The sequence below is a fragment of the Lepus europaeus genome, chromosome 8 (genome assembly GCF_033115175.1).
Source record: "Lepus europaeus isolate LE1 chromosome 8, mLepTim1.pri, whole genome shotgun sequence".
In the NCBI taxonomy this organism is placed as follows: Eukaryota; Metazoa; Chordata; class Mammalia; order Lagomorpha; family Leporidae; genus Lepus; species Lepus europaeus.
In genome coordinates, this window is record NC_084834.1 from 76,550,424 (window position 1) to 76,576,690 (window position 26,267).

General features: G+C 38.5%; 1 protein-coding gene across 1 annotated transcript in view; it reads left to right on the top strand.

Moving 5' to 3' along the window:
• The window catches only part of PPP3CA (protein phosphatase 3 catalytic subunit alpha), a 325,310-nt gene that overhangs the window by 237,738 nt on the left and 61,305 nt on the right, over positions 1–26,267 (top strand). Inside the window, exons 4-8 of the mRNA XM_062199820.1 lie at positions 6,717–6,828; positions 7,807–7,952; positions 14,523–14,662; positions 22,136–22,213; positions 25,301–25,395. Of these exons, the coding sequence (XP_062055804.1) occupies positions 6,717–6,828; positions 7,807–7,952; positions 14,523–14,662; positions 22,136–22,213; positions 25,301–25,395 (571 nt within the window). The remainder of the gene's footprint in view (positions 1–6,716; positions 6,829–7,806; positions 7,953–14,522; positions 14,663–22,135; positions 22,214–25,300; positions 25,396–26,267) is intronic.

Genomic DNA, 26,267 nt, shown 5'->3' on the forward strand with positions numbered 1-26,267 from the left:
CTGTAAATGATACTATACCATTTCTTATTCATAATGGTCTTTATTTACCTTTGATGTTTTACTTGCATGCAGGCTTCTGGATTCTAGCCTCAGGCCATTTGAAATTTCCTAAACCTTTCCTAATTAGAGATTTTAGACCTCTGTTTGTTTTTTTTTTTAATTTTTATTAATAGAATAGATTTCATGTGTTTCATAAGTACAGTTTCCAAGAAGACAATCGCCTTCCCCTCCCTCTCCCTCTCCTTTCCTAAACCCCCTTCCTACTGCCTTCCTTTTTCTTGATTTAATTTTTGCAAAAACATAATTTTAATCCACTCTATAATCACAGGCTTAACATACCACCAACCATAATAATCAACAAGTAAAAAGTAGGAAGACCACAGTTCCACAGCAGTTTGAACAAAGGCTAAAAACAACAATCAAATCACAAGATGTCCATTTCATTCTTATACTCTTTTTTTGTATTCTGTATTAACTACCACATATCAGAGACCTCCTGGTCTCCCCTGCGGGTGCAGGGCCCAAGGACCTGGGCCATCCTCCAGTGCATTCCCGGGCCACAGCAGAGAGCTGGACTGGAAGAGGAGCAACCAGGACAGAATCTGGCGCCCCGACCGGGACTAGAACCCTGGGGGTGCCAGTGCTGCAGGCGGAGGATTAGCCTAGTGAGCCACAGCGCTGGCCGACTACATTTTCTTAATCCAGTCATCAGTTGATAGACATCTGGGTTGATTCCATATCTTAGCTATTGTGAATTGAACTGCAGTAGACATGGGGATGCAGATAGTTCTTTTATATACTGATTTAATTTCATTTGGGAAAATTCCCAGAAAAGGCATGGCTGGTTCATACAGTAGGTATATTTTCAGATTTCTGAGGAATCTCTACTGTCTTCCATAATGGTTGTACCAGTTTACATTCCAACTAACAGTGGACTAGGGTACATTTTCCCCCACATCCTCACCAGCATTTGTTGTTTTTTGAAGTATCTGTGTATGATAGCCATTCTAATTGGGGTGAGGTGAAACTTTATTGTGGTTTTGATTTGCATTTCCCTGATAGCTAGTGATCCTGAGCATTTTTCATGTTTCTATTGGCCAGTTGAATTTCATCCTTTGAAAAATGTGAACTCTGTTTCTTTATAGAACATGAAATGCAGAAATCACTACCTTATTCCTTGCCAGGGTTTTTTTTTAAGTCCACAGTTATTATAGATATTTGTATTATGAAAGTTGTGATATTTTGTATAATAAGCTCCTTTTGAAATCCAAGCAAATGATCAAAAATAAAAGAATCACAATATGTTGATGATATATCAATGTACATATCAGAGGACATTTAAAAGTTCTGAGATGCATACATCAAAGTCACCACATTTAAAAATAACTCTTTCATTAAATTCCAAGATTCTGAGAGAACAACCCTAGGAACTTGCTGCATATATACAAAAGTGACAAAATGTCTCATACATAATTGAACCATTTTTATTACACTGTGACTTTTGAGGGGCTTTGGAATGGCTCAGTGACATCATCGTATTTTAGACATTTGTATAAAATACACTTCCTGGGAAGCCCTTGATAGTGTTTATTATGGATTGAGTAGGCTGATGTTGTTTGCATGCTGTGAACGCCATTGTTTGCGTGGTAGAGATTATCTCATTTGTTCCTCAGCTCTGGAAGGCACTGCTATAAACCCCTTCGTTTTAGAGGTGTGGAAAGCAAGGCTCAGAAAGGGTCACACACATAGAGAGTGGGTGCTGGGGTTCAAAGCCTGTGCTCTTTCCATTACCTCAACAACCCTGCAGGTATGCACAACCCATATTCCTTAGATATATCAAAAAGTGCTGCCAAAAATGCATGTCAGTAATGTAAAAATTGAGACGTGCTGTTACGTTCACCCATGCATGTAGTCATACACAGCCATCTCCCCACCTGTGTGATCCGAAGTTCAAAGTACTGAATATAAAATATGCTCTGTGAGTAAAATACTGCCGATTTAAAAAAATCCTAAAATAAGGGCTCAATTTTCCAGCAGGTTTTATCCTACCAGGCTTCCAAAAGTTCTTGATTCATTTCAATAATTCAGGGCTCCACTGCTGGTATTCTCCTTCAGCTATCCTCTGGGCAAAGGGGAGCACTTAAGTTTAATTTTTACCAAATCAGCTTTGAAGACTAGGTTTGGATTTCTAATAGAGTCTGGTGGGTGTATTTACAGGCAGTAGGTAATATGCTCCGGGCAGTACATAGAACCCATTTTATGCACCCTCCCCACTCCCTCCAATCATCTTTTTTTTGCCAAGATCAGAAATCATTTCCTACACAGTTAGCCCCAGTGAAACAAGCAGGCTTTTGAGTAATGATGAAAGAGGTAGTCTTGCCTTGAGTAATAATTTGTCTTACACTAAATATTCCTCTTTCGATGACCGCATTGCGCTCACTACCTAATCTCTTTGATCCAGCATATGTGTATGTATGTCCATGACTGAATGTGTGTCTCCATGAAGACAGAAACAGAACCGCAGGCAAGCATGCATAGCTATTTGTTTCTATTTCATTCCTCCAGCTGTCTTTCTGGCCATTCGCTAATGCTCACTTACATCCAGATCTCACCTCAGGCCTCAAGCTCGTTTAAGTGTGAAGAGTTGTCCTGTTTATTAGCTGTGAACTCATACAACAAAATGAACCACGACAAGTCAGCCAGTGCCCGGTGCTACTGCCTGAGAATCACAAGCAGGCAGTACAGCAAGCAGTGTTAGGTGACAGAATAGTGCCATAAACACGAGGAAGAAATTGGCTGTCCGCGTGCGTGTAGCCAGTTGTCTTTACCGTGCATTGCTACTGCACTGCTGCTTCTCTACAAGCTTGTCAGACCAGGCAAACGATGTCTTCCAGGAGCTGCATTTGACATTTCAGGCATTTGGCTCTGCTCCCAACCAGTGCACAGCCTTCTTAATTGTCCAGTGATTGACAGGCAGCACTTTGGATGGGGATTTCACAGCACAGGTAGTTCTACTTCAAAGAGCTGATTGATATAATGCTAATGTGGTAGTTTCTTTTCTTTCTTAACTTCTTTCTGTCATGTTTTAATATACTTTACTGGGAATATTTCAAGATTACTGATCATTAAATTAAAAGTATAAGTCACATTGTAAATCATTGCACCCCCTATCCGTAAACAGATGAAGAAAATGATATCCTTAATGCCACTTTGTTGGAGAAGGCCGCTACATAGAAGAAAGCTCTGTCTGTGACAAAAATTAATGCAGGTTTATAGAGGATGCTAAATCTTTCCTATTAAGGAAAGGAACTGACTTTAAATTGTCAATAGTCCTGTAATTAAGAGGAAAAGATGGAAAGACAGTGATGGGTGGAGTTGGTGGAAGTGATTAGTGCCGCTCATTGACATCTTGCTGTGCAAAGAGGCCCCCATAACAGTGCTGCATCTCTACCTTAACCGGTGAAGTCGGAGAACATTTGCTTCTAATTAGCCATCTGACACCAGATGGACAGAGATAACTCATTATTTAACTTATTCTGACTTCATCGCTCGTTGATTATGAATTTTCTTTTTACCACAGACTTTACTTTTTTTTTCTTTAATATCAGGTTATAATTTTCCCTAACATTTTCAGCTCACCAGAATGTTAGGACTGTAGATGGCAAGATCGTTGCCAGCAACACGGCGTTGTGCTTGGCAGCTCTGTCCCACCAGATGTTGAGGGTGAAGCTGGCAGGCTTGCTACTGCCGTCCACGCCTGCCCTCTCCTTTACCATGCCACTGCTTCCGTAGTGGCTGCATTTGTGGTGTTCTTTGGTGTTTGGGAAGATATTTTATTCTTACCACAGGGGAGAAGGAAATAAAATGTGAAAACCAGACTCATATTTTTAGGATATTTTGAGCCAAGAATTTAGAAGTTCAGGATTTTTTTTTTTTTTTTGCCTGCTTTCTTGCTTGCTGGCTTTACTGTCTTGCTTCCTTTCTCATTCTCCATTCTTCATTCCCACCTCCTTCTCTCCCTTCTTTCTTTTCTTCGTTCCTTCCTTTCTTTTATAGAAAAGAGCTAATGTTTCCTAAATGCATATGCTAGATGTTTCACATCCAATAAATAACAAGGGAAATCAAATGTATATTACATTATTTAAAATATGTAAATAGATACATAGGAATATTTAACATCATTTTTTTGAGGCTTTAGTTATGAAACAGCCTCAGTAAAACTGGAGTTAATACAGCCACATACTGAATGCCAATAGAAGATCTTTAACACAAAATGCAAAGTGATTCCTCTGGTAGTGTTTGAGTGGGGTTAAAATGAAGTGTATGTTTTAGTTGGAGAGTTATTTACTTTAAAATAAATTGTACAGGATAAATGGATCTAGAGAGATCAGAGTTGTGATTGTCTTTCCAGAGGGAGATATTAATTGGAAGGGAGAAAAGGGAGCCTGCGGGTGCTACAGTGTAACTGAATGTGGGCAGTAGCTACATGGGATGCACAATTCTAAAAAACTACTGACCTGTAATTTAAAAATGTGCACCTCACTGATATAAATTATACTGTTGGTAAAATAAACCTTACAAAAAAGTAGCTACTGTACAGCCAAAAACATATATCAATTCTCTCCCCCAAAATATAAATAAAATGCATTCAATCTATAAATTTCAGCAATTAATTATACCTTAAAAGATTTCACATACTCATTCATATTAGACATTCTGAGTTTGCAAATTTGGGAAATATATATATAAGTATATATACTCATTAGTATCAGATGGTACAGCAATATGTTTTGAATTGCCAACAGGTCTACCATCATCATATCTCCTCTGCAATGTTAGACAACCCTGAGTAATGCAGACTCCTTTTATTAAAACACGTACCTGTAGCTATAAAAGTCAGTGCAGAGCAGTGAGATAATCATTGAGCCAAACTGCCCACTGAGATAACAAGAGAACCGTACACATACCAGTAGATGATGGTTCTTCAGCCATCACTGTTCAGGCTACCTGGCCAATCTTTCAGAAATATGTATACCACTATTCATCTGAATTTGAACTAATCATGTAATAGAATTATAATTAAATATTAATTATAGTAATATTTTATAATCTAATGTCAACCTGTTGTGTTGGCTTACTTGGATCATAATTACATTGTTGGAGATGGTATTTTGTTGGAACAATACAATATATGCTTTTTCCGATAAGTTTCTCTAAAACTTGGACTTATATATTGAAACAAAATCTGTTTTTACTCATTTCATAAATTATCATGTAAGCTGACTGATGATTATTCACAAGCAGCACAGCAAATAAGTTGCCAGCAGCTTTTACTTCCAGTACATATACCACATGTTGGAAAGCTGATTCTTAAAGTCTAAATATTGTGTGATTTTTGGTTTTAGATTTTAGTAACTAGAATCAGACTTGTGTCAGTTGTGGATCCATACAATCCTAGTTTCACTTTTAGGACACTAATTTTATGAGGCTAAAATGCATACCTGTTTTTCAAAGCATAGTTTACTGTTCCCTATGTATTTAATGAATGCTGAGAATAATGAAATGGATATTAATACTTGATTATTTTAGTTATCTTAACATTCATTCCAGGAGGGATGTGGCAATGTGGGTTTACTCTGGACCTGGTGAATGCATAGTTAGCCATCATTCCACACAAACTTAAGTGTACAGGTAGCTAATTGGAGAGTTTTAGGTTTGTGAAAGGTTTTCTCAAGCTATCAGCAGTAAGTTTAGTAAGATTGCTTGGCCTTCAATTTAATTAAATTTCTATGTAAAATAAAAGCTTAAGATTTTATGTACCAGAGACACTGAGTGAAAGATGCAAAGGCTGGGAGTACGCGGAGAGAAAGTAGAGACACAATCCAATTGGCCTGAGCTTTGGGGGTTTGCCTTCAACCTTTTTTACCCTTCCTTTCTGATTCTTCCATTTATCTTGCCTGAATTTTTTTCTTAAAAAAAAATCACTTTTATTTTATTATTTGTTTGAAAGGCAGACAGAAAACTTGTCTTCTGGCTTGCTCCCCAGATGCCCACAACATCCAGATCTGAGCAGGGCTGGGCTGGGCCTAAGCCAGGAACTGGAATTGCAATCCAGATCCCCCATGTGGGTAGTAGAAACCCAATTCCTTGAGCCATCACTGCTGCCTCCCAAGGTCTGCATTAACAGGAAGCTGAGGTCAGGAGCCAGAGCTGGGTATTGAAACCAAGTTCTCCACTGTGGGGCAGACATCTCAACCACAAGGCCAAATGCCTATCCCAATAGTTACTTCTTTAAAGAGAGTGCTTGCTTTTTAATTTATGAATTATTTATTAAACATTTCTAATTATACTTTTATGTTATTATATTTTCACTTCTGGTATATTTTCATTTTAAACATCTTCCTTTTTCTTTTTCTTTTATTCTGAAATAGCCTCTCCCAGTTCCCCCAGGCCATGTAATTTTACTTCTGTTAACCATAGGTACTTCACTGTTTTCTTGGGTCTGTGATCCTCAGTGCATGGGTATCTTAAGTGCAGATGAACCTTTGCTTTGTACTAATCATTGTTTTCTGTTTGATTATCAATATCCTCCATAATAAGGCCTAACCTTTTCCGGATTTTTGTTCATGATAACACACATGATTCATGATATGTGAGCAGTGGAATGTATAAGAATATAATGGTTAATAATTATATCTTTTTTTTATGTTTCCCAGTGTGTGCTGTATTTGTGGGCTTTGAAAATTCTTTACCCAAAAACACTGTTTTTACTTCGTGGAAATCATGAATGTAGACATCTAACAGAGTATTTCACATTTAAACAAGAATGTAAGTATAACACCTTGTGTGCTAAGTAGTCATTTAACTCATAAGTGCATGTTACATTATGATGCATTGTCTGCAGGTTAGTAACTTTTAAAGTGTCACTATTTCATGTCATCCATATTTCTGACTAAGCATGGACACTTATGAGAATGCATAATTTCTTTTTAAATTACAAATTCTCTATAAAATAAATTATTATTTGGCATAATTTATGCTAAGAAGCCAGTGATTAACTTGTTTAATACAGTCAGATTACTACTATTGGGGACAATAAATCTATGTTTTCATCTCATATCACTCAAGAGAAGCAAATGGAGAGTAACAAATGAACTCTCCCTCTGTTTTTGGACACCAATAGATTAGAGCCACTAGTATATTTTACAAAGTGAAGATGACTTCTTCCTTAGCTCATGGAAGTGGGGAATACTTGGTATAAATGTCGCTTGCCTCCTCTTAATTTTCCCTGTTGTCCACGGAAATTTGTTTCCCTGTCATTGAGTCCTGTTTTCAACGAAGCATTAATTTCTTCTCTCAAAACATTTGATATAAGTCGATAAAAGAAAAGCACTAGGCTGTGAGCTAAAAGCAACTCAAGAGATTTCCTACCATCTGTTCCTAAAGTCGCTAAGGACTACCGACGAGGTTTTTGTCCATCTTTCTGTTGATCTCATTGTCAGTGTCTTTTAGTTTTGTGCTGTATCTGTAGATAAACACACAGAAACATAAAAAAATTCTCTCCTTTGCTATACAAAAAGTTATGAGAAAATGTGAAATATGGGTGGATGACAAAAACAACATTGGATATAGAAGCTAATATGCAAATCATTAAAGTGTTTTTTTGATTATATTTTAGAATTTTGCAATGTGTAGTTTTATGCTAATAATAAAATGCCTGTTAAGAAAACATAAAAAAATTTTAGTGAAATGATCTTAGCTGTGAAATGATAAAGTAAATGTTTGCTTTCTATTGTGTTTTAAAAGGTAAAATAAAGTATTCAGAACGTGTCTATGATGCCTGTATGGATGCCTTTGACTGCCTTCCCCTGGCTGCCCTGATGAACCAACAGTTTCTGTGTGTACATGGTGGCTTGTCTCCAGAGATTAACACCTTAGATGATATCAGAAAAGTAAGTTCTGTAATCTTCCAGGTCTCATCATTCGGTGTGCTTCAGTAATAAGTAGAAGACATAATACCCTGCCTTTATCACTAACTTTATGTTTTTGAATTAAAATGATTGAAGTAACCATAAATCTCTTCTCTGTGTTAAATTTTTACCTAGAAAGGAAGATATGTTTATACTTTTCTTTTCTAACACCTCAGGATTCTTGGTACCATATGATATGTTATTGGAAATATAAAATATTTGGTCTCTAAAAATCATGCCTTTTATTTCCGTTGGCTTTTCCAAGCAATCCATTGTATATCCATAATATATCATCTCAAAAATGTTGCTTTAGGCCAGCACCGTGGCTTAACAGGCTAATCCTCTGCCTTGCGGCGCCGGCACACCGGGTTCTAGTCCCGGTTGGGACGCCGGATTCTATCCCGGTTGCCCCTCTTCCAGGTCAGCTCTCTGCTATGTCCCAGGAAGGCAGTGGAGGATGGCCCAACTCCTTGGGCCCTGCACCCGTATGGGAGACCAAGAGAAGCACCTGGCTCCTGCCTTCAGATCAGCGCGATGCGCCTGCCGCAGCGGCCATTGGAGAGTGAACCAACGGCAAAAAGGAAGACCTTTCTCTCTCTCTCTCTCTCTCTCTCTCACTATCCACTCTGTCTGTTAAAAAAAAAAAAATGTTGCTTTGCCCTTGGGAAAAATACCATAACTTGACCCTTAAATATGTGTCCATATTATGCTTTTTAAAAAAAATCTATGCATTACAGTTCAAAACTTTTAAGTGACAGTCTAACAAAGGAAATGATGATAAGCTATTGATTGTATTGAGTGCCTAGGTGAAAAACAGTTTATGGTTTTTTGTTTGTTTTTTAAGATTTATTTTATTTATTTGAAAGAGTTACAGAGAGAGGTAGAGACAGAAAGAGAGGTCTTCCATCCGCTGGTTCACTCCCCAGATGGCCGCAACAGCCTGAGCTGCACAGATCCAAAACCAGGAGCCAGGAGCTTCTTCTAGGTCTCCCACGTGGGTACAGGGGCCCAAGATCTTGGGCAACCTTCTACTGCTTTCCCAGGCCATAGTAGAGAGCTGAATCGGAAGTGGAGCAGCCGGGTCTCGAACTGACACCCATATGGGATACTGGCGCTCCAGGCCAGGGCTTTAACCTGCTGCACTACAGTGCCGGCCCCCAGTGTATGTTTTAAAAAGTGTTTTTCTACCTAACTTGTCATTGGCTGTTACTGTTTTACCAGCAAAAAGATGAGTGAATTAGATTGGCTGTAGAAGTGAATTAAAAAAAAAAAATTAGAAAAATGTAGGATATATAGGATAGCTTCATGTAGTACAAGTGATAATATTTTACTTCCTTGTTTATGCTGATAATTGATCAGTACAGCAATGTAAAGAAAAACTTGAGCAAACAGGGTAATAAAAAGCTCCACATATTTTCCTTGATGTGAAAATCCCCAAAGAGATTCGTATTTGTACATGTTTTCTCAAGTTATCTTAAAATAATATCATTGGAATTATTTTAAAATATGGTAATTTGTTCACATTAATGTTTATAACAGTTTCATGAAATTGTTAGTGTTCACCACCTACATATTGCTCTTTGAAATCTGAAATAAAGTTTTTGTCTATAATTGTAAACCGTGAAAGCTAGATATTATAGGACCTTCTTTACTCCACTTTTAGAGTAGAAAATATGCTTTAATATATCCCAAATATGCTTTAATGGACATGATTATAACTTTTGTTATCACTTTTGCCAGTACTTTTAGCAGTAAGTTGGTCACATTATTCTAAATTAATTCAATTGAAATATGAAACCCAAGATTTTCCTGAGTTTTAGTATAAAGCTGCATACTATTTAATATTTATTCATTTAAGTCTAATGTATTATAAATGGATGGACTTCAAACAAATCATGCACTAATCTCAGTGAGTACAGAATTTATTAGAAAAGCACAGGAAATCTTAGGGATAATCATGGACACAATTCACATTCTGGCTATTGATTATTAAGGCCCATTCTTAGGAAGAACCCCTTGGTCTCACTTCTCTAAGTGACTGTCAATGAATTGTTTTTCCATTTGACTTTGAACACAGTACTGCTACGTCCTAAAAATCTGTATGTTGAACCTTGTGTAAGTTTATTTTGTCAGCTGCCTTGAGTTATTAGTAGTATTTTTCCATTGTGTTCAGCAGAGAAGAAAATCAAATAGTTTATCTGTTCAGGTATCCATGAATCATAGTAGTAATCTGATAACAACTTACCACAGTGGTTAGGGAAAATAGAATATGTATAAGTGTAAATAATTGGAGTTACTTCATTTATAAAATGTTGAGCATCAAGGACATGCATTTATGTGTTGTTCTTTTGTCTTGATCTAGTTTTATGGGTTTGGATGGAAGATGAGAAACTTAGCAAGTATCATCATTAAAAAGAGGATTAGTGAATAACTCACTCAAAAAGCACTTTCATAAAGTTCTGTACTGCACAGACTTAATAGAAAAGATAGGGCCATCATCTTCAAAAAATTCTATAAACGATTACCACAAAATGAATAACCATTTTATGTGCTATGGACCAGTTTTGTTTCTATAATATTTTTCTTCACAGAAACTTAACAATGTTAAGGAAATAATTAAATCTTGAATATCTATACACTATCATGAATCTCTACTACCAGGAACTTGGTATTCTTCTAAAAGTTCATTTGTTTTTAGAGAAAAAGTGGTATTTACAATAGTAAAACTCTGAAGTTGTAGTTCCCAGGTATAAAAATACGAGATACAACCACTTGAGCCATCACCTGCTGCCTTGCAAGGTGTGCATTTGCAGGAAGCTGGGATGGAGGGTAGTCACAGCAGGACCTCAGACACTCTGATATGAGTGCGGACATCCTATGTGGCAGCTTTAACCACCGCACCAAACATCTGCCTCAAAAGTGGATTCACAATGGAGATTTTGGAAGCAAGTCTTTAGCCTAGCAGTTAAGATGCCTCTGACCCTTATCAGACGTTCTATTCCCAACTCTAGCTACAGATTCCAGCTTCCTGATAATGCAGACTGTGGGAAGCAGTGGTGATGGCCCAAAGCAATTGGGTTCTTACGCCCCATGTAGCATACCTAGATTGCATTTTCAGCTCCAGACCTGGCCAAGCCCCAGCCTTTGGGAGCATTTGTGAAGTGAACCAGCAGATGGCAGCTCTGTGTGTGGCTTCTCTCTCTTGCTCTCACTCTCTCATTTGCTTTCTCTCTTGCTCTTCCCTCTCCCTCTCCCTTCTCTCTTCTCTTGCTTTCTCTGCTGCTCAAATAAATAAAATTTTAAAATCCATTCATAATTTTTTTAAGATTTATTTATTTATTTGAAAGTCAGAGTTATAGAGAGAGGAGAGGCAGAGAGAGAGAGAAAGAGAGAGAGAGAGGTCTTCCATCCTATGGTTCATTCCCCAGTTGGCCGCAATGGCCGGAACTCCACCGATCCGAAGCCAGGAGCCAGGAGCTTCTTCTAGGTCTCCCACACGGGTGCAGAAACCCAAGGACTTGGGCCATTCTCTACTGCTCTCCCAGGCCACAGTAGAGAGCTAGATGGGAAGTGGAGCAGCCGGGTCTCGAACTGGCACCCATATGGGATACCGGCGCTTCAGGCCAGGGCGTTAACCTGCTGCGCTGCAGCACCGGCCCCTCATGCATACTTCTTTTCATAATACCGATGTTCCACAGACTTTTAGAATAGCACATATATGGATTTCAAAAAATTTTGTACCAAAATGAAATTATCATTTAATTCCATTTCTATGAACTTTTCGGAATACCCTTATAATATGTTGTTTACTTTCTTTTTAGAAAATAAATGCATGATTTTTATTTTAAAAATCAAAAGTACATTAATATATATTTGTTTCTTACTCTGTGTGTTTTTGTCCTTTTTTGTAGGACTCTTACGCATTTGTGTTTTTTAGTACACAAATTTTGGTCTTTGCCCTCTGTATAAAGTACTGTAAAGATCTGATCCTGAAATTTAGTCATAGAGTTCAAGTATACAAGGCTTCTTTCTGCATTAATGCAACCAATTAAATCTTCTGCAATATCTCTTTTGAATAAATATTTGATGATAAATTAAGAAAATATTTTATTTCATTCATTTATTTTTAAAGATTTATTTTATTTTCTTGAAAGGGAAATCTCCTTACAAAGTAAGGGAGATATAGGGGAGGGGGGGTGAGAGAGAACACATGTGAGAGTATTTCCATCTGCTTGTTCACTCTTCAAGTGGCTGCATTGGGTAGCGCTAGGCCTGGCCAAAGCCAGGAACCTGGAACTCCATCTGGGTCTCCCATGTGGGTACAGATCCTACAGACTTTGGCCATCTTCACTGTTTTCCCAAGCCATTAGCAGAGAGCTGGATTAGAACTGGAACAGCTGGGACTTGAATTGGTGCCTATATGGGATGCCAGCATTTCAGGTGGTGGCTTAACTTACTGAGTCACAATGCCAGTCCCTAAGAAAATAGTTTAAATATCACCTGCTGTCTGTCCCCAGGATTGACTTTTTGGCATGGTTCAGATAGCATGTTCAATTCTCATATGTATCATTAAGCTCTACACTTAAGTATAAAATGATTTTTAGGTTTGTATTCTGCCATTTGCCAACAGGAATATCCACCACAGTTACTTTATTTGATAAGCTTTGCATTTGTTTATTTTTACTGTGGGTGGTATTAACTTTTAGTACATGTATCATAATTTTTCCATAATAAATTCTGTATTTTGGCTGCTTTGCCAGACCCTGAGTTGAGGATATGTATAAACACAGTGCCTTTCTCTCCTCTGTTATAGTACTCCCAATAATAATTTTTTAGTTATTAAAGAATTCTGTATTTTATAGACAAGCATTATTTTTTGGATAAATCATTTCAAAAACATAAATTACAGAGCTAGTGCCATGGCTCACTTGGTTAATCCTCCGCCTGCAGTGCCAGCATCCCATATGGGCACCGGGTTCTAGTCCTGGTTGCTCCTCTTCCACTCCAGCTCTCTGCTATGGCCCAGGAAGGCAGTGGAGGATGGCCCAAGTGCTTGGGCCCTGCACCCGCATGGGAGACCAGGAGGAAGCACCTGGCTCCTGGCTTTGGATTGGTGCAGTGTGCTGGCCGTAGTGGCCATTTGAGGGGTGAACCAACAGAAGGAAGACCTTTCTCTCTGTCTCTCTCTCTCTCACTGTCTAACTCTGCCTATCAAATAAAAAATAAAAACAAATTAGTTAAATCTTTTAAATTTAGGCTTTTAGTGGATATTTTATGGAAAGTATAATGTAGAAATAGAGAGGGTCTGTTCTTACTGAAGCTTTTCAGTGGGTGTTATAAAATGTGAAATATTGCTTCATTGTCTACATGACTCATAACACGTAGTGGTGTAGCATAATCATTACTTACATCATCTTGTATGTCTCAGGAAAAATAGAGAATCTGGTTGTTTGCCAGCTTAATATATTCACCCACTTCTACTGGATTTTCCAAAGAAATAATAGTTTGAACAGATAGAAAAGTTTCTTCTGATTTGAAAAAATTATTGTTCTACTAAATATCACATAATAACATAACTATGTACATTTTTAGATTCAGTTAACAATAAAAACTAAAAGCATATGAATGTTGAATATAAAGCATATTTGTTCTTTATATTTTAAGATATCTTATGCTTTTTTTCCTAGAGGCACTGTAATATTCATTGAAGATCCTTTAATTAATTACAGTAAAATCAAAATTAAGTTTCAGTGTTACAAAATTACTGGTGAAATTTTACTTCTAGTATTATATTGCTTGCTTCATCTAAATGTAGTTTTTGACATTGAGACATGACTTTTCTAAACACTCAGAGCTAGAAAATAGATTTCACATGAATGCTTCAGGTAAAGTATAAAAAACTTAAAATGATGAGTTGAAGAATGACCTGCAGAATTTGGAGTTATTTTACTGCTTATCATTACTCATATCTAGTAAGATCAACTGCAGTAAATGTGAATTTTAATTAATTATGTAGATAGCCCCTAATGAATGAATATCCAGAATGTCAAATAGCAAGTGAAATCCACTTGTTCTCAAATCATATTGTTAAATATAAAAAAGATAAGGTATCCCTCATTCAGACCTCTACATCATGGTTCAATGGAGGCAGAGGCAGGGATCTCCACAGAGAAATATAGAAGGTATTTCCTCCACAGGTGAAGCAGAGGTAGAGACACTTTAGGCGGTAATAGCTGAAACAATTTAATAGATGAAATAAGAAGATAAAAGTATTAAAGGAAAGGAAAAGAGGCATTAAGAGTATAAGCCTTAAAGAGGCAAGAAGGAAGTAAAGGGAGGAATACAGGCAGATAATAATGAGCTCCGCAGGAAGAAGAAAAGGCAGGAAAAGTAGAGAAGGAGGAGAGGATAGAAGGATGGGTCAGGGAAGAAGGAAGAAGGGAATGGGAGAGTCAGGTCCACCCTGGACTCTGCGGGGGACACTGCACAGTGCTGGTTTCTTCTATGTTCTGAATTCCAAGTATTTTGCTCTCTGTCTTCTATTTTTCTTAGTTAGACCGATTCAAAGAACCACCTGCTTATGGACCGATGTGTGACATCCTGTGGTCAGACCCCCTGGAGGATTTTGGAAACGAGAAGACTCAGGAACACTTCACTCACAACACAGTCCGAGGGTGTTCGTACTTCTACAGGTGAGAGTGGGGCACTTCCAGAACATTTTTCTTTGAATTTCTCAGTCCACGTCTTTGATTTATTTATGATGTTTGGGTCACTTCTTTGGGAAACAAGGAAACATGACAGGTTCCCTTTTAAAGTCTGGTGAAAAGTGTTCTGAGCACTTGTGAAATGAAAATATAAATAAAATAGTAAAGGAATAAATACCTGAAATGTAAGTGTATATATATACATACATGTATACAGAAATGGTCTCTGAAGACCATAAAAGGTATAGGAAGTTATGTGATGTGAGGGTAGAGATGCTGCTGAAGAAGGCAGTAGGATTTAGTAGAAAATTTGTTCTATTTCAAGAACCGTAAGAAAAAAAAGCCAATGCCAACCTTGATTTTTCATTCAACTGTGAAATTTTATTTAAAATATTTACCAATTTTCATAGCTTAAATTAGGAAAAAAACCTTTATATGAACTTATTAAATTATATTCAGATCATCCCTATAGTTTATTTTTAAGTGTTGGGCTTCCAGGAAAAGCTAAAATTAGCAGCTACTAGGTACATAGGTGCCTTCTTAGCACCTTGAAATCAGCCAAGTTGAAAATACTTTAATTTTTATACTTGCAGACCCCTGGAGATTTTCCCATTCCATAACATTTCAGAGCATTTCAGACGGGAATCTGTGACACAGTTGGGTTTTTGCATGTCCACACTGTTTGCATGACCTGCCACCCCAGCTGTAGTCTGCTATATCTGATGTGCTCAGTTTCACTGTATTCCTTATCGTTAAACACACAGCTTTTGTGAAAGTTGCCAGTGGCAAAGATGTTATGAATAAGTTGAGAATCTTAAATCTTAGCATGCATAGTGTTTTCCCCTTAAAAAATTACTAAAAACCAAACTTGATGTTTCTTGAAGTTACTGCTCAATTCCAATCCCGGCAGCTAAGCTATGTAAAGACTGGAAAAAAATTAGTAAAACACATCCAGCCACCTCTCTCCTGTCTGTCGAGTAATCAGATAGCATCCTGTTGTATGGTACTGATCAAATGTCTGTTCAGCAGCACAACATTTTATTGCATTTATTAAGTTTTCCTTATGGGGAAAAGGAAGGAGCCTTGCTGGCACCACAGCTCAATAGGTTAATCCTCTGCCTGCGGCGCCGGCACACCGGGTTCTAGTCCCCGTCGGGGCGCCGGATTCCGTCCCGGTTGACCCTCTTCCAGACCAGCTCTCTGCTGTAGCCCGGGAGTGCAGTGGAGGATGGCCCAAGTGCTTGGGCCCTGCACCCCATGGGAGACCAGGAGAAGCACCTGGCTCCTGCCTTTGTATCAGCACAGTGCACCGGCTGCAGCGCGGCGGCCATTCGAGGGTGAACCAACGGCAAAGGAAGACCTTTCCCTCTGTCTCTCTCTCTCACTGTCCACCCTGCCTGTCAAAAAAAAAAAAAAAAAAAAAAGGAAGGTGCCTTTTTCCCTATCTCTTGATGTGGTTGAGAACAGAAAATCTCATACACTGTAAAGCACCAAAAGAATGGTTTTTATTCTAAATATTAACACAGAAGTTTGTTCTTGATGCATCTATTAGAAAGAGTACAGTATACTTCTATTTTGGAAGATTGGGCACCAAGTCTGATGAATGTGTTTTGTATGAAATGATGAAACATGATCTACTATTTCTGAAAAGCCTAAGATTTCTTTTCAGTTATTATTTAATTTAGCAATAATCTTTCATTAAAGGTGTTCGAATTTTTAGTGAGAAGTTAATTACTATTGAGGTATATAAAAGCCAAGTGTTCAATTTCCCAAATCTGATCTTAAATCCCTCATCATACCTAAGGTGTTTAAATTACCTGTTTCATACTACTGGGCTTATTTTACTAACATGCTTGTAATATCAAACAAAATCCAAACTCTTGGTTTCAATAAAGTCTCTCAACTGGGTTATTAGAGGATTAAGCATGTTTTCACACTTTCGTTCTCAAAAAAATGGTGATTAAACTTTCCTCATTAAGGTTCAATAGATAATGATCGTTAGTCATGACATATAGTTTTTTGTGTGAAACTGAATATGTAAATTCACAGACTATGCATTTCGACTAATGGCAAAGAAGTCTGTTTGTCCAAGGAAGAAGAAAAGGTGAGAAACTTAGTGGCAATTACCAATTTGAGTTATCGGCAGTTATTTCGAACCACAACACCCAGTCTTATTTTCCATGTTGTATCTGGTTTATATGCCACTCAGACAACAATCTACTGTTTTCTGATCCATGCTTTAAATAAAATGAACTTATTCAGAAAAATACATCAGTAAAAAAAAATTTTTAATGCTCTCCATGAGCTATATTAAATAGGAAATGTGACAGAGGGGAAAGAATCCAAAAGGATTCTGTTTCTGTCCCAATGCCAGCAATATATTTGTAAAGTGAGACTAGAGTTAGCACACTCAAATACCTGTCACATTCAGGCAGGTAACTGAGATACTAGAAAGAGGCTAACTGTTGGGTTGTAAAGATGAGTGAAGATCGTGACATATTGGAGGTAACATTTTCATTTTCATGTAGACCAGAGAACACCATCAGCTGGATTAAGTGCTAAGGCTGTCAGTTTGTATCTCTGCCTTGGAAGAATCATGCAAACTTTGTGTTCTGGGTTTACCTAGCTTCATAATGAGTCACTTGAAGTAGATATTCCCAAGTTTCTCTTAAGATCTGAGGAACACCTTGACAGTCATTTTTAATTAACTTATTTTTTTAAACTGCAGGTTCCAAGTTGCAGTCTACTAAAATCACTGCTGGCCTCTAAATCACCAGTCTGTATCTTTCTCCTCTTCAGGTGTCACCAGCCAAGTTGTCTGCAGCAGTTGACATTCTTGGCAGCTCCTGCCATCCTGAAGTTCTCCGGGGCCTCCTTTTTTCACCTGATTCTCCCCTAGTTCATCAGGCAGACTCTGCTTCTTCTGCTGCCACAACCTTTCACTTGTCCACTTGTTGGTCCCTCACCAGAAACTAGAAACTCTGGTTTGATCACTGAATCTATATGCAGCCCCTTCTCCTCACTTTTCCTGAGCTGAAATGCTCCCACTTTTTATCTAGGCTTCCATTTGCATCTTAATCTAAAGTCTGCCTTCCCGGAAAAGGTTGACTATTTACTTCCATCCCAGTTTTTCTGGTTTTGTTAACACTTCAGTCTCCCAGTCAAGCAAATTAGCAAGTATCTTTGCTTCTTCTTGCATTGCAGTTACCACCACTCAGTCATCGCATCCTATTGACTCTTTTTAAAATTACCAGCATCTAAACCACCTTGCCTTCCCTCACTTCCACCCTCTTTTCAAAAGCTTCATTTTTAATCTATTGAAATCACACTGAGTTCCCTGTTCCCAGTTTGTTTGTATCCTTCATCCCTCTCCTCCTCAGTTCATACTGTCCATTCGTGGGCATCGTTTTGGAGAATCCACTCATTGAACTATTTAACAAACATTAGTTGAGGGCTGATTGTGTATGTCCTATTCTAGGTTTTGTAGGAACCTGGAGTCCCTGCCTTCAGGTAGCATAGAGTAATAAATAGAAACACACAAAAAAATGCAAGGTGGATAGTACTGTGAGACATGTACAGGCTCTTACACACACACACACACATATTTCTGCACACACAGGAAGTGGGGGCCCTAACCCAAACTGGGGATGGACTGGGGCTAAAGGGACCACTCTGGCAGCATGTTTTCAGAACTGAGTTTTAAAAGACCAGAACATCACAAGCAGTGTGATTAGGGGAGGTCCTTGCCAGCAAGGAAAATGACATTTTTGAAAATATGACATGATGTAAAACTCCTTGGAATTCTGCAAAGATGGCCATCTGAATGATCCAACCTCTCCTCTACCCCATATCACATTCAGCTGCTCTGTTACTACGAAAGCTGAACATTAGGAAGCTGCTCTACTCTTATTTTCCTATGCAATGGGATAGTATACAAACATGCACAAAAAGAGACATGCAAGATTGCTGAAAGCAGCAGTAACCATAACAGCTAAGAAATGGAAACAGTGTCTGTTTAACAGAATATCTCTGAGGTTAAAACCAAGGTGCTGGTTACCTTCTGTGAGATGCTAGAAGTAAAGGAGGTGTAAGGAGTTTCTGGAGTTCAGGTGTGTGTTCTATGTCTTGACGTGAGTGTTAGTTCCATGAGCATTCACTTTGAGTGAAGTCATCCAGTTGTAATCTGATTTGTGCCTGTTTCTGTATAGATGTTTTACTTCTGTAAAACACTGACCTTAAGTGGAAATTGACCTTAAGTGGAAATTGCACCAGCCAACAGCTAGGTGCAAGTGAAGACACAGTCTCTGGAGAAGTTCTGGCAGGAAGAATTAGAGTCCTAATGGGTCAAACCAAATTATCTGAAATAGGCATAAAAGAAAGTCAGCAAGTCCTGGCGGGATTTAGAGGGTAGAAATGTGCCTGACAGCATCCAGGAAACCCCAGGGATTTCAGAATGAAGTACTCATTGCCAGGCCCCAAGAAGCAGAGAAGATGTTGAAGGGTTGCACAGGGTCCTCCCTACTGCTGTGCTACCAAGGAGACAGAAGCTGCTTGCCTTGGGATTGCTGGCTGCCTGCCTCTGGCTTGTTGATGCACCTATGAGGAAAAGAAACTCTACAACTCTTATCTACTTGACTGCACCTGTTAAGACTACTTCCACTTGAGTTCAAGCTCCAGGAACCTCAGAGATAGCTACTGAGCATTTAGGATAGGAAGATGATTAAAGTGATCCTCTCTGAAGGCATTGCTTACTGCTGGAGAGCAGATATATAAACAATGGACACTTCAACATGATGAGTGACATATTAGATACCTAGATTCTAGGACCTAAGTGTATTTTAGCAATTTTGTACCCTTGGGATAAGGTGGGCTTGAATGAAAGGCATCACAGAATGTAATTTAACAGTGGCAGTAGGGTAGGCCTTTCAAAAAGTAGAAAAAAGGCATGAGGAGAACATCTGTCAAGACACAGAAGCATAGAAAAGCACTTTGATAACATGTTCTGGCTAAATCGTAGTTAAAGAATCTTAAATCTAGGAGATTTAATTCAAGATGTAAAACATAGTTTATATGCTGTAGAAAAAAGCATAAAAGAATAAACTTAGTGAATCTGATATAGCTATTTGCTGTACTGCCAAGCCAGTTTTTCTACCATTTTTTGTATCTTCTGCCCCACCCCCATGTTGAATTCCAATCCCTTTCTATCTACTGATCCTTTCCATCTACACACATATTATTTGCTTTTCCATCCAACACAGGACAGGTATTTTTCTAAAAGACTTCTCAAATCGCGATGCTTTCTTTATTCCCTCATAGTATCTCTATAAAACTTGTATTGTTTTATCTTTAGGGTATTGTATTATTCAATAGTTTAAAAATATTTTAAATATTTATTCTGCATTCCTACCTAGATTATAAATAACTTCAGGACAAATACCATGCCATTTACTCCCAATGCCACCTCTCACTGTAGCTAAACTGTTTTCTAACCAGTGGAACCAGTCATCATTGTTTCTGTGGTCAATGCTGGAAAATAAGTGATCTTCTAGTTCCCTCTGAGATGTAAGGTGCTCAGAACTCTGCTTACACACAAACCACTGTAGTGTGTGTATGTCTAGATGATTATAATGCTTTTCAGCTTGAACAGTTTGTGGCTTACTATTATTTCCAATAAAAAGCATAAAAGTATTATTTTTTCCCAAATGTTATTAAAGACTCTAAAATATCCTAGACAAGAAGTAGTTCACAAATAATGGGAATTTAGGTAATACTAAGTGTTTATTAAATTTATTTAAGAAAATGTTAGTAATTCTTTGAAAACTTGAGTATTTGGTTATATATGTTCTTAATATAAAGTTTTTCTCCACATTGAGTTCTTTCTGTGTAAACAGTGCAAGTAATCCTCACTCACTGTTGATAATACAGCAAATTTCTACTTAGTATTATTTTTCAGATTTCCAGTAAAAACCGGGTGTATATTTCCATGGGGGAAAATTTAGCTGAAACACATATAAAGGTATATTAAAAGTATGAAGACAATAATTTTAAGTTATACTTTCATAAGACTAGAATAAGTTAGTTCAATAGGGGAAAAAAGAGCAACCAAACCATTTACCAAAAGGCAAATATCTGACAGACCTAGAAAGATACCTTCTGCTTGACAGTGGTAATAAGCAATAAATGGTCTTTCATAAAGAGGCATCACAAAGGCCTAAGAAATGTAAGTAAAGGACTCAAGCAGATGGAGAAGGAACATTCATAAAATTACTCTCTGCCAGCCCAAGCTGGGCATTTTATAGTTACATATGTGGCAAATATATGTCTGCAGTAAAGGTTCCTTTTCCTGACACGCAGTGACACACAATGGTCATACACTCCCCATCTCTTTAAGTAGACTGGAAGCCTGTAGAAGACCAGTGTTGGACAGCTCCCCATCCTACATCCCCTCTCCAGAGACTCTCGGCCGCCTATAATTTGTAAGATCACTGATGTTGCTCTGTCAGAGGCTTTATTTACTGGGTTTTTGTGCACTATGGGGTTTCTGGTTAGGCTTATTTGCAGGTTTCCCTTCTCCTCCTGAAAGAATGCAATGTATAGGAAAGCAAGGTTTATCCAGAGAAAAACAAAAGTATGAAAAACCCCTCAACAAGGAAAACTATCCAACAATGAAAAACCCCTCAACAAGGGCAGGCCTTCCCTTTATACTCTGCAGAGACTTAGGGGATGATGTCCAGGTTGGAACCCAATTGAATATTGGGGGAAAAAAAAGCAGAGTGAGAGGTGGGGCTTGAGCACAGCACCTTTTAGGGAATACAAGAATGTCATGGTGAAGTGCATGATGGGAGTGGGCGTGTCTCCCATGGTAATTTTATTATAATGATATAAATGTCATGGTGGAGAGGGTGGCTACATTCTGCAGGCATGTTGTATATTTCTGGTTAGCAGTGGTTCCAAGTTTGCAACATTGTGGAAGGAAGGAGAAGGAGCTTGGATGGCACACAGAAAGGAACGTGCCATGCAGGCTGGGCCAAGCCATCATGTAGGCCAACCCCAGCTGTCCCTAGGAAGCCTGGCCACAGCCTAAACCACTGATTGCTGGGAGATGTCAATCACTGCCCCATGTGGGTTGGCAGGGAGCTGTCCAGCAGCAGTTCAGCTGAGGCTGTCGGATTTCAGCTCCTCTCCCTAGCCACCTACATTCCACAACAGGTTGACCCAGGACTACTAGGAAACATCTTTCTTTCACACTTTCATCCCTTTGTGATTGTATGGAAACTACAGCTGTAGGTGCTTTCTTTGCCACGGAGAAAAACCTGACCTTGGCCTCAAGAGGCTCATTTCATGAGTGATGTATGTTTGATTAAACTTGATCAGATCACATAAGTCTGCATGTGAGAGACGAATGCACTGTTCCTGATGATTTCATAATGGATGCTTCCCTTTTCTTTTTGTCTCTGGCAGTTACCCGGCTGTATGTGAATTCTTGCAGCACAATAACTTGTTATCCATACTCCGAGCCCACGAAGCCCAAGATGCAGGGTGAGCAGTTTTGAGAATTTATGAAAACCGTGCATTGCTGGTTTGTCAGAAATCCTTCCCTTGCTCAGGCTCTGCAGATTCCCTATTGCCAGACCCACTCCTGTAGGGAATCTGATCTGCAAATCGGCTTATGAAGACACAGGTATGGCAGAATCCTTGGAAATGAGCGACTGTAGATGTTGAAAAGTCCTCTTTCAAGGTAGTTCATCATTAGCTTGAATGTGTCCATTTTCAACTTAATTGAAGCTCTGTGAGGCTACTCCCTCTTCCTTCTGCATTTACATCCCACACAAGCGAATAAATTACCAGCTGCTTTGCAGTCATGGTTGACAGTGTGATTACACACAAATGTCTGGCAGATATTGCATGTTGTTCTCAGGTTTTAAGGAATGCTACCCCTGATGACTGTAAGATTTGGAAGGGGAAATAAAACCCATTTTATTTAAACATTTAAACAAAGAGAGAAAAATCCTATTTTAAATTCCAAATGATTACATAAAATCAATTTTTTATTGTCTAGTAAATTTTTAAGACACAGACTAATGTTACAGATTTAGAAGACTAAGAAATGTCAGATATTCGTTATACAAGCACCACAGAGAAATCAGCATAATTAAGTTAAGGATTTGAGTTCTGATACTCCTTTCCAGTAGACTCAACTGAAAGACGTTGTTTGCTTTTAAATGATTAAACTCATCCATTTCATTTTCTTGGATTTCTGAGAAGTAGGAGCATTCCTTAGTGTATCCTATGTATTGAAATCAGGAGTACACCAATATATACCTGCATTCCAAAGGAGATACTTATCTGTGATGTTTCACAATGCAAGCAGATACTAAGTTCCTTTAAGAACAAGTTCTTTTTAAGCAATCAGGCAACAGATATGAACTACTCTGATACTATTTGTACTTGTTGTGTTGCTTGATATTTGCATAAACTTGTTGATTTACCCAACCTGTTGAGTCTTCAAATAATTTTCCTATTTTTTCAGAGCTATAGCGTCATCAGGCTATTTTGACTGAGTTTCAGTAGGCTGACTGCCCTTTTTGGGCAGATTTGTCTTTGTTGTTGTTGTTGTTGTTGTTATTAGTAGTAGTAGTATATAAACAGACTGACTATCTTCCATCCACTAATTTTCTGCTTAAAAGCCAACAATTGCCTTAACTGAGCCAGGCCAAACCTAAGAGCCCACAACTCAGTGCAGCTCTCCCTCCAGGTTGTCAGGGACTCAAGATCTTGTGTCATTATCTGCTGCATCCTAGAGTGTGCACACAGCAGAATGCAGGAGCAGAACTGTAATTCAAACTCTGATAGGGGATGCAGGTTTTTCAAACCTGTGTCTTAACCATTGCACCAAACAGCAGCTGGGCCCAGATTTATCTTAATTTCACTACAAACCTGAAATTATTTGCTTACTTGAAGATATGTAATAAATACTTCCAGGTTTTTAAGAGAATTTTTAAAAATATAAATTATAAGGTGGCTGTTTATCTATTTGAAGGTACTGCTGCTTTTAGAAGGGCTGCTATTAGAACTCAGCTCTTTTAGACATGGCTGGTCTCCCAGAAGTAACTGACAGATAACACTGAAGAATTGATAAAAACACATTTTATTATTATTATTTTTTTGACAGGCAGAGTGGACAGTGAGAGAGAGAGACAGAGAGAAAGGTCTTCCTTTTTGCCATTGGTTCACCCTCCGATGGCTGCCGCAGCCGGCACGCTGCGGCTGGCGCACCGCGCTGATCCAAAGGCAGGAGCCAAGTGCTTCTCCTGGTCTCCCATGGGGTGCAGGGCCCAAGCACTTGGGCCATCCTCCACTGCCTTCCCGGGCCACAGCAGAGAGTTGGCCTGGAAGAGGGGCAACCGGGACAGAATCTGGCGCCCCGACCGGGACTAGATCCCAGTGTGCCAGCGCCACAGGCAGAGGATTAGCCAAGTGAGCCGCGGGACCGGCCATTATTTTTTTGTTTGACAGGCAGAGTTAGTGAGAGAGAGACAGAGAGGAGAAAGGTCTTCCTTCCATTGGTTCATCCCCCAAATGGCCACTACAGCTGGCGCGCTGCACCGATCCGAAGCCAGGAGCCAGGGGCCTCTTCCTGTTCTCCCATGCGGGTCAGGGATCAAGCACTTGGGCCATCCTCCACTGCACTCCTGGGCCACAGCAGAGAGCTGGACTAGAAGAGGAACAACCAGGACAGAATACAGTGCCCCAACCGGGACTAGAACCCGGAGTGCCGGCACCACAGGCGGAGGATTGGTCTAGTGAGCCGCGGCACTGGCCAAAAAAACACATTTTATAATGGTATTTCTAAACTGGCATTCCTGAATCTATTATAGAGAAATCATGACATACATTTTCATGCTGATGGAAAATAGCCAGAGTCTCCTGTTCTTTTGATTATTTGGTAATTAAAGTGTTATAAATTGGTTGTCTTAGCAAAAGAAAATTAACTGAATTATTGATTTATTTCCAAATTTTTTGTAAATGTTCTGTTTCATTTCTGATTGATTAAATAGTGCCCTGCAGAGACAGTAATTTTTGAAATATACACACCAGCAGAAACTGGTAATAAATAAAATTCTAAAATAGAAACTGTGTCAATTAGTAAATAGATCAAATTAAACATTGTTTGAAAAGAGAATCACTTATTTTCGGCAAGATGCTTATGTATAAAATTTTTAGAACATTGTAGATTTATAAAATAATTGGCCTAGCTGTTAGTGGTAAGTCTTCACATTGTTTGGTCTTTTTATGTTAAAAGTATAATCAACCTTCTGAAAAATACAGTGAAAATGGGGTCTCTGTGTGCAGTAATTAGCATTGTCTTCTCTGTTGAACACTTGGAAATTAACTGTGGTTTAACACTAAATTCCACCCTCCCCTGAGGCTTGCTAATAGAAGATAACTATTTGGAAATTATGTATATAATTGTGTATTTTCATACCCCTAAAATTGTTGGACTTCACAGAGAGCATATTTGTGTTGTAGAATTTAATACATTTAATTTTCTATTTCTAAATCTGTAACATGTTGCCATCATATTTGCTGATTAGCCTTGTTTTACCTTGTATTTGCTGTTTTTAGGTATCGCATGTACAGGAAAAGCCAAACAACAGGCTTCCCTTCTCTAATCACAATTTTTTCAGCACCAAATTACTTAGATGTATACAATAACAAAGGTAAGTGTTTTTAAATCCCTTTTGCAGTCCTGTGTAATTTTCACGCTGTTATTTTGGTTTTGTCTTCAGCATTTTTAACATTCCTTTTTTTCCCCTTATATTTTCAGCTACTATTTGATTAAAATTTTGTGATTAATCACAGGGATACAGACTCAGTAGGTCAGAGGTTGGGCACAGGCACTGGTATATATATATATATATATATTTTTTTTTTAACATTTTCTAGTACATTCTAACATACAGCGGAGTTGATAGTTGCTGCTCTGGTAGCTGAAGACTTTTAAAGATATAATAATAGGAAGAAGTCAAAAATCATATTTTTAAAAGATTTATTTATTTATTTATTTATTTGAAAGACAGAGTAACAGAAAGGCAGAGAGAGAGAGAGATACAGACAGACAGACAGACAGAGGGCTTCCATCCGCTGGTTCACTCCCCAAATGGCCGCAACAGCTGGAGCTGTGCTGATCCAATGCCAAGAGCCAGGAGCTTCTTCCAGGTACCCTACGCGGGTGCAGGGACCCAAGGACTTGGGCCATCCTCCACTGCCTTCTCAGGCCATAGCAGAGAGCTGGATAAGAAGAGGGACAGCAGGTACCTGAACCAGCACCCATATGGGATGCCAGTGTTGCAGGCATTCCCCAAGACCAACTATGCCACAGCGCCGGCCCCTGAAATTATATTTCTTAAAAAGGATGTGCATCTAGATAATACTAGTGTGATTTAACATATAAAGAATCAAGAAAAATGTTCAGAAAGAAGCTGTAGCTTGAAATTGAAATTGGATTTATTGAGTACCTACCATGAGTCAGCTCCCGTGTTAGGTAAACACATGATCATTTCTATTAAAAAAATGTATGAAAGTAAACTTC